At 52.3% G+C, this 9257-nt stretch overlaps 1 protein-coding gene across 1 annotated transcript in view; it reads left to right on the top strand.

Moving 5' to 3' along the window:
- Positions 1 to 2014: 2014 nt before the first annotated feature.
- The window catches only part of LOC103603192 (hemicentin-2-like), a gene marked incomplete at its 3' end in the record, with an annotated part of 116558 nt that continues 109315 nt past the window's right edge, over positions 2015 to 9257 (top strand). The window contains exons 1-2 of the mRNA XM_008587682.1: positions 2015 to 2152; positions 2993 to 3115. Of these exons, the coding sequence (XP_008585904.1) occupies positions 2015 to 2152; positions 2993 to 3115 (261 nt within the window). The remainder of the gene's footprint in view (positions 2153 to 2992; positions 3116 to 9257) is intronic.

The raw sequence follows: 9257 nt of genomic DNA, 5'->3' as shown, positions 1-9257 counted from the left end.
AAGTGGAACCGTATAGTACGTGCTCTTTTGCTTCTGGCTTCTCATTATGTCTGGGAGGTTCGCCCGTGTTGTTGCCATGTGTTGGTAGTTGGGTTACACGAATATACCACAGTTTGTGTATCCATTGCCCGGTTGATGGACACTTGCCTTGTTTCCAGTTTGGGCCAATTGTGCATACAGCTGCTATGAACATCTGAGTACAGGCCTTTGTGTGGACGTGTTTTCATCTCTTTGGGCACATACCTAGGCGTGGAGTGGCTGGACCATAGGCTAAGTGCGTGTTTAACCTTTTAGACATTTCTGTTGCCTTCCAAGGTGGTTGAACCGTGTTGCGCTCCCACCAGCAGTATGGGAAAGTTCCCCGTGCTCCCCATCCTCGCCAAGTGTGCTCAATCTTTGTAATTTTTGTTGCTACTGTTTAAAATGAGCCAATATATAAATGGAGTTTCTGGAAGGTTTTACTCCTGGTGTTGGATAGTTTCTGTGTGTTCCAAAATGAATTATTTGTTTGTGTCTCTGTTTGTCTTCCCAGGATTCCTTTCCCACTCTGGGGTTGGAGGGGACAGTAGAGTCTTGGTCACAAAAGTTTGGGAACTGCTGTTCAGAGAGGGGACTGGGGGTTTGTCCCCTGCCCCATCTCTGTGCTCCCCTGGAGCTCTGGGCCCTGGTCTGGGGGTCCCAGCCCACCTGGGCCTCTCTTTCTCTCTTCTCCACAGATATTGGCCCAGTGACCCTCACGGCGGACCCAGTGGTGTTTCAGAGGGAGCTGAGAGAACTCTACGTGCAGGTGGGCTGCCCCTGCCCCCGGCTGCTGGCCCTCTGTGCGTTCTTCCCAGGCCATGCCACAGACAAAGGTCTTTGCCCCACCAGGGGCCAAGTTGGCAGCTTCCTCCACCTTCCATGACCGGCCCCTCAGCTCTGCCCGTGGCCTGCACTCTGGCTTGGGGGCCCTGGAGATCTGTACTTATTGGGGTTCCTTCCTTCATTCAGTGAACCAAGTACCTCCAGGAGCCCCTGTGCCTGGCACTATGCCCAGCACATAGTAGGTGCTTATTATTTAGTGAGTGAATGGAGGGGTGGAAGGAGGAAGTGGTGATGCCCAGTTAAGGGTGTGTGTGGTGACTGGGGGAGGATGGGAGACGGGTCAGTTCAGACCCCTAAACCAAGCCCAAGACTGGGTCAGATGCCGCACGACTGCCTGGGCTCCTTTGCCACACAGAACACCCTGGTTCAGCATCTCTCTTCCCTCCTGCCCACTGAGACCACCAGTTTCCTGAAGGCAGGGTCCGCACGTATTAGTCTAGTTCACTGCCTGATCCCCCAGGGCCCAGAACAGGCCCAGCACAAATCGGGGCTCAGTAAGTCCTTGTGGGGTGAATGAGTGAATCAAGGCCAGAAGCATTTACCAAAGAGTTACCACGTGTAAATCCTGCTGCTGTGGCCTGGCTGTACAGACGTGGCTGAGACAGGCATAGGCTCCCTTCCTGCGGAGGGCCCCCATCTGGTGGGCAGCGTGGGCAGGAGTATGTCTTTATTTGGGATCAATACCAGGGGAGGTTACAGAGAGGATTTGGGGCGGTGGCTTCGAGTGCTTTCCTCTTGCCCAACCCCCACGTCTCCCTTCCCCGGCTGCTCCCTATCCTGAAGCCGTGGCTAACAGGTGGCTGCTTGGGGCTGTCTGTTAGTTATTCCCATGGCCCCCACCCTCTTCCCCTACTTGTAGCACTCATCACAGTGAAAACTAAATAGCTGTGTTGGGCTTGTTGGTCAGCGCACCTGCCTCCCATCCCAAATTCCATGAGAGTGGGACCATGTCACTCTAGTGTGGGTGAATGAATGAATGAATGAATGAATGAATGGCGCGGCTTGTCTATAGTTAAGGCAGATCAGATGCTGCACTGTGTCTGGGAAGGGAGTGGCTGGTGTCATGGCCTGACTCCTGGGTGGGCAGGACACAGTGGTTTGCAGTGACTCCCAGCCCTCTGCCCTCCAGGGCGGTGGCGACTGCCCAGAGATGAGTGTGGGGGCCATCAAGGCTGCTGTGGAGGTCGCCAACCCTGGCTCCTTCATCTTTGTCTTCTCGGATGCCCGTGCCAAGGACTATCACAAAACAGAGGAGGTGGTACAGCTCCTGCAGCTGAAACAGTCACAGGTGAGTGAGCCTGCCTTTGGGGGCTCAAGCGGGAGCCACAAGGGGGTCCTGAGGAAGCTGGGGTCTTCCACTCAGCAGCCCTGAACCCCCACCGGGAGAGAGGAGCTGGCTCTAGCCTGCACCAGCCATGGCAGGCCGCCTCTCAGCACCTAGCAGGGTAGGTGGATTCCAAGTGTGTTCTCCTGCTCTGCTGGCCACGGCTCCTGCCTCCAGGACGAGGCTTGTTCCTGATAAAGACCACACCACTGGCTCCTGTCACACCCTGTAAAGTCTGCACCACCCGGCTTCCTCCGGCGTGGCCTCTGCTCCTGGTCCCTGCAGCTCACGTGCCCTTTTTCACTGTCTCAGGATTTGGAAGACATGTCAGGCTCTTGCTTCTTGCTTTTGCAGTGAGGGCTGCGGGGAGGCCGTGAGTGGCGAAGCGGGGAGGGCCTGCCCAATGACATCCTTGGGAGGAACTCAAGGGCTGGGACTGCCTCTCTGCTCTCGTGTCCAGGACACACAAGGTTCTTCAAGGTTCTCCTAACTCTGCAGCCTCCAGGGGCCACTCAGCTCGAGAGGAGTTAACCCCCATGCCCTTCTTTGTCATAGATTTAATAACAGCTCCCACTTGCTGAGCCCCTGCTGTATTCCCGGCCCTGTGCTAAGCACTCATCCTACGTCAGCTCCCAATCCCCAGGAGATGGGTCCACATTATTCCCATTCTATAGATGTGTTACCTGAGCCCGGAGAAAGGAAAGGGCTCACCCCCGTCACTCCCCCCTGATTGGGACCCTGCCACTCACACCTGATGTAGGTGGCCAGGGAAGTTGTGAGCTAGGCTGCATGTCCATCTTCCAGGTTGTCTTTGTGCTGACGGGGGACTGTGGTGACCGCACCCATCCTGGGTACCTGGCCTACGAGGAGATTGCTGCTACCAGCTCAGGGCAGGTGTTCCACCTGGACAAGCAGCAAGTGACAGAGGTGAGCTCCGGTGGGAGTGCCTTCCCTGAGCCTGTTGTCTGGGCACAGTGAGGACGTTGACCACATCTCTGGGTCCCCGCATCTCTGGGTGTCTTTGCTGGGTGGTTGAATAGCACTCGGAGCTGAGCAGCACTGAGCACATGCTCACGACTGGTGCTGCAAACACTGCGCTCAGGGCATTATGATGTCATCTTGCTGAACCTCCAACCCACCCCAAAGGCAGGTACTTTGAGTTTTCAGACAAACGTTTTGCAAGTAAAGAGGCTGAGACTTGAAGTGACACCCTGGGTTTTGGTCCAGGTCCCACAGCTGGTCCAGGCTAGTGGGACAGACCTAGCAAAGTCTGGCAGAAGTGTGGGTGGGGGGTTCTTCTGAGATTCTCCCCAGAGTCAGGGAACCCGGGGAGGTTGGATGATCACGCAGAGACATCATATTCAGGCTGTGTCATTAGGGACTTGGCAGGGAGGGGCTCGCTTTGTGGCCTGAGATGCCATGGTCTGCATTCACTCCCAGCCCACTGCTAACCAGGCGTCTGCCTCCTGGTCTTGCTCGTGGACCTGTGTCTGCCCTTCCTCCCCTCCAGGCTCCATTGCACCTGCCTGCCTGGTGGCCTCCCCACCTTCTCTGTACCCCACGGTTCCATTCCTTCCCAGTAGCCAGAGGCATTCTCCCAGTGATGTGCTGGTAAATGATTAACAACCACCTCTCTGGAAAGAACAGGATGCCCTTTCCCCTGGTGTAAATACTCTTGATTTCACGCTGTTGTCATGAAGCCAATGAACAGAGTGGGTAAGTGATGCTGATAGTTGGCATTTTTGAGCGTGTGAGCTGGCTCCAGCATAGTGCTGGATTGTCCTAACACAAATCTGACCACAGGTCCCTCCTCATTGTCCCCTAGAAAATGTCCAGACCCTTACCGGACCCCTCTGCCTTTCTTATCTCACTGCCTAAGTACCTACCCTTGCCCACTACTCCCCAACTCACTGGCCTCTGCTGTTTCTTCAAATGTCCCAGGTTCTTCCCCACCCCAGGGCCTTTGCTCATGTGGCTTGATCTTCCAGTTCCTCCTCCCCTGGCTCCTTCTCATCTTCCCAGTCTTAGCTGAGATGCATCTCTTCACCAGGCCTTCCTTGATTTCTGCCAAGATCAAGTCTCCTTTCTTACCCTCACCCAGCTCCCTGTACCGCTTTACAAAATTATAATTTTATAATGTGAGATTCTTTAGTGTCACAAAGCTGTGAGCTCCCCAAGGGCTGGGCCGTCTTGAGTCCCCTCTGCCACCAAATCCCCAGCACCTTGCCTTACCAGAGCGTAGCAGGTGCTGGGTGGAGAGCTGACGAATGAACAGACAGGGGTGCCTGAGGCCCTGTGGGGAGGAAGGTGAAAGAAGCGTCTCCAAGCCGGCCACAGGCTTGAGCCAGCCCTGCTGCTGCCTCTGGGAGAGAGTTTCATGTATTGTATGTTTATGAACTGAAGAGAGCAGTTTGCAGAGCTGTGTTTAGATTAGCATGCCTTAACTCCCTGTTGACAGATGGCGTTTTGGGTTCTCTGTGACACATTAGGCTTTATTTTTGGCATGTCAGCCTACTCCGGCACTGAGCCTCCCATGCGAGGGTGGGAGGCATTTCAGAGTGGAGGGATGGCTTGATCCTTGCTTTAGGGGAGACCTATCTGGGCAATGGTCTGAAACCTGGGTTCCTGCCAGGGGCAACTGGGCAGGGTGGAGGATGGCTTGTCCAGGTGTGGGGCAGGGAGCCTGGGCGAATCCACCGCTCCTGGCTGTGGTGCCAGCTTTCTGCCGTGGGAGTCTGGCTGGGCAGCACGCATCTGACTCAGTGGGACTGCTGATAGCCAGGATTGACTGCATCTGGGTAGGGGCCTGGATCCCTCTCCTTCCTGGACACAGAGCTCTGTCGTTCATTAGCTTAATGCTTTGGACCTAGCCCCTTCCAGATGTTTGCAGACATTCAGCGAGCCTGGGAAAGTGTCTAGGGCAGCCAGGACTGTGGTCACCGCCTTTCCCGCCCCCCACAAGAGAGGCGAACAGTGCCTTCACCCATGCCACGGGGACTCTAGCTGGGAGAAGGACGCAGATATTGCGAAAGTCTCCAAAGAGTGCATATGTGGTTAGTCCTTTTAGCTTTTTCAAAGTACATCCAGTGTGGCAGGAACAACATTCTGTGTTCTCTCTTCCCCTCGTTTATTGAGCACCTGCTATGTGCCAGGTGCAGCTGGAGGTGCTCGGTGTGGAGGTGGCAATCCATCAGTGCTTAGGCCTCCCTGATTTTGAGCATTTGCCTCTTTCCAGTTGTGGAGTTGGCTTCAGTGGTACCAGGAACCCCCTTTGGGAGGGTGAAGATCCCCTCCCCTGGTAGGAGTAATTTGGAGTTTTTACCATCCTTAAACAGACAAAGGGCTATGTCAGAGACAGGCGGTGTGGCCCCTTGAGCCTGTCCCAAAGGTGTGCATTTTTGATCAACACTTAGGTCCAGGAACCCCCTTGCACCAGCGTAGCCTCCCACAGGCTTCCCCTGCTATGCTGTTACCAGCCTCAGTGTTGTGGGGTGGGGTGAGGAAGGAGCAAAAGAGCTGGACAAACCCAATTATTCTGCAGCCTCCCCTCATCCTGAGAAGTCCTCTTTGTCTTTTTGTTTGTTTTTGGTGGCTGGCTGGTATGGGGAACTAAACCCTTGACCTTGGTGTTACAGGGCTGAGCTCTAACCAAAGGGCTAACTGGCCAGCCCCCCTCCATATTTTTGCAGGGAGAGCACTGGGCCTCTTGCTCTCCTCTGCCTCCCTCCCCTCTCCCCGCTGCAACACATATGCAGCGCAGCCAGTCCTGGGGACGGGGACCCTACCCATGTACAGTACCAGCAGGTACAAATGGCAAATTGCCCACATTCTGCATATCAACTAGGAGAAAGGCGACCCGCCTTCTAAGAAAGTAAGGATAGGGGGTGGGGGTGGGGTGACAGGGGAGGTTCTGACCAGGTGGCTCTGATTAACAGATCAGGAAAGGCCCAGAAATGACTTCATCCTGGATGCTTCCTAGGGGGAGATGGTGCAGTGGAAAGGTTATAGCCTGGACTCCAAGGCAAGAGGCCTGGCTTCAGACTACAGCTCTGTCACCTACCTGCTGTGTGACCTTGAGCACAGTTCTTAACCTCTCTGGGCTGCAGTTTCCTCTTCTGTCCAGAATCCACCCTTATTTTTCCAATCTGCAGTTGTCAGGCCCGTTCAGTCTCCTGGCTCCCCCTTTCTGCTTCCTCAGCTGCCCTGGCTGTCAAGGGTCCTGGGAGGAGCCTCTGGGGATGATTTGTCTGCTGTGAAGGGCCGAGCAGCAGCCATCTGGCCAGGGTAGCAGCACCAGATTCTTTCATTCCTTCCCTATCAGTGACAAAGAGATGAGCCCTGATGCATTGCTGGCTCCTAGGCCCCCAGCCCCGCTAACATCTGGAAGCCATTGCCCTTGCCAAGTAAACACTGAGCTTGCTTAATGAAGGTTCTCTGCTCAGAAGGCTCCCCAGATTCCACTTTGGATCCCCAGGGGCATCACAGGGTCCAGAAGGCCTTGCCCCCAGGACTGGCCATACAGGGAGTCTGGCCTTGCTGTGGGCGAGAGGGTCAGCTCCCCCAACTCCTGAGTGATGGTGTACTTACAGGGCAGCCCCGCGGGCAGGTCACCTCCTGGTGGGGTCACTGGCTTTCTGTCATGTGTCCTAGCATTCTCCCTGATTCAGTAGCCTAAACTGCTGGGCATCGTCCCTCCATCAGAACATCCTAGAAGGAGCTTGTAAGGGCAGTTGCAACTCGGTGCCGGGTGTGACTTGTCTGGGTAATTGTCAGCTGGTGTTGCCGCCACTTCTCAGCAGCTCTGCTCGGTGACAACTCCCTCCTGACCCCTGACAAGGCCTGGCCCCAGGGGAAGAGGACGGTGGCCACAGAGCTACTTATGTGCTGTCAGGGGAGCTGCCTGCCTTCCTCGGCCAGCTGCTGTCCACCTCTCCAGCTGGGACTCCTCGGCTGCTGCTCCTTTCCAGTCCACCTCTGCATGGACAAAGAACTTCGTCCCCACTCCTTGGCCAAGACAGGTGGGACTTTTTCAAGAGACACATTACTTAGAAAGCTAGGCAAGACAGAAGAATGAAGTGGCTCCAAGTGTGAAAACAGATGAGTTTCTAGAACACAGAATTCTCACTCTGTGATAACTGAAATCGAGCCATAAACTTCTAGGCACGTGGGCTCCAGCTCAGTCTGAGCAAAACATATTCATTTCCTCAATCTCAGGCAATTCTTCCAAATCTCTTCTTTTCCTGTTTCCTTCTGTGGACGACCCCATGGTAGGCAGAGCTGAAAAACTATGATTTGGAGCAAGGAAGGCCGAGAGGTAGCAGACAGGCACCACTTCCTAATCCCATACCCGTGCAGGCATTGCTAGTCAATCACAGAACCCTTCTAATGGAGGCTGAACGTGGCTTTGCACTTTTTCTTCAAACAGCATTCCACGAAGCCATTTCTAGATGACTGGGGCTGGCAAGCAACAGCATACCACTGTGCTTGCTCAGGTATATGTTAAAGTCATGGCATACTCGTTACTTGTAGGTGACTTTTACTTAAAGTTACTACGAGAAATCTCAAGGATGTTGAAAAGCCAAAGCAACGTACCTACCAACTCAGTTCAGCAATTGTTAACATTTTTGCTCTCCTTGCTTTATCTATCTATCTATGCCTTTTACTCAACTATGATACCTATCCATAAATAATTTGGCATAGACTTTTTTTTAAAAAAAGGTAGTCTCCACCATAATCCATAATATCACTAATAAAATTAAGACGAGTTTCCTAGTATCATCTTATACCCAGTCCGTATTCAGATTTCCCTAATTGTGTTATAGCATCAAAGTCAAGGTTTCAGATCCCGATACCAGCCAGCTGCAAAAGAAAACCAAAAACAAACCCGCTTTTCCTGAATTATCCCCCAAATGTCTTTTATAACAGTCTTTGTCCAATGAGGACTTAATCAAGTGCCTTTCATTTGGTTCTTATGTCTATTAAGTCCCTTAAATCCGGAGTTGTTTACCGTCTTTTCATGGCACTAAGTTGTTGAAGAGGCATTGATTTGTACTATGTCTCGTGTTCTGGATTCATGCGATTGTTTCCTTATGTCATTATTAGCTTTTTCCTTTTTCCCCGATAGTCCCCCTAAACTGGGTTAGTCCAAAGGGCTGATTAGAGGACGGCTGACATTTTGGCAGGAAGAGGTCAGAGCTGGTGCTGTGTGTACTTTCTCTCGCCTCCTATCAGGAGGCAGATAATGTCCGCCTGTCCTGCTGTTACTGATGGTAAGTTTGGTTGCTGAGTTAAGGTGGCGACAGCCAGCTTTCCACGTTGTGCAGCCGTGCTTTTCCATTTATGACTCAAGTGCTCTGTGGGATCACGCTCCGTCTCCAAGCGAACATCCAGTTTCCCCATCAACCTTTCATCTGTGGTTTTAGCGTCCACAGAGGATTCTTGCCTGAAACGATTATTTTATTAGGGGTTGCAAAATGATGATTTCCTAATTGCATCATTCTTTCCACATTTATTAGTGGACATTCTTCCAAGAACTTTTGCTCATCAGAAGGGATCATTTGGTTTCTCTCAAGTACAATTTCTATTGAAAAAGCAGGAATCACATTTAGTTCTTTCTCTTTAATTAAGAAGTCATCTTCAGTGGGTGGCAACTAAGGTTTTACTGTTTTGAATTTTGCTTTCTCTTTTTTGAGTACTGTTATGGGACAGGGGTTATGTAATTCAGTATGTTTCAGTTGATTACAGTTGTTATTCTTTTTCAGGCTCAAGTTTTCCCAGATTTAGCCAGTGGGAGCTCCTTTAGGCTGGTTCCTATATCCTCTCGATATGTCTCCATTAGTCTTTGAGAACATCTTTGCCTTAAGGAATAACCAGTTGTCCCAGGCTTACCTTATAAATTGCCTGCCCCAGACCTGGAATTAGTCATTTATCCAAGGAACCCTAGTAGGGAATGGTATTTAGAAACCAAAATCTGGGTAGTAGGGGTGATCACTGGTATTGAGATTTGGGGACATCATTCCTTCTTATCTATCTTTCTATCATCAAGAACATTTATACTGGGCTGGCCTCA

The sequence above is a fragment of the Galeopterus variegatus genome, unplaced genomic scaffold (assembly GCF_000696425.1).
Source record: "Galeopterus variegatus unplaced genomic scaffold, G_variegatus-3.0.2 Scaffold4493, whole genome shotgun sequence".
Lineage (NCBI taxonomy): Eukaryota > Metazoa > Chordata > Mammalia > Dermoptera > Cynocephalidae > Galeopterus > Galeopterus variegatus.
Note: the sequence above shows the minus strand (reverse complement) of the source record. Positions and strands in the feature narration are given on the sequence as shown.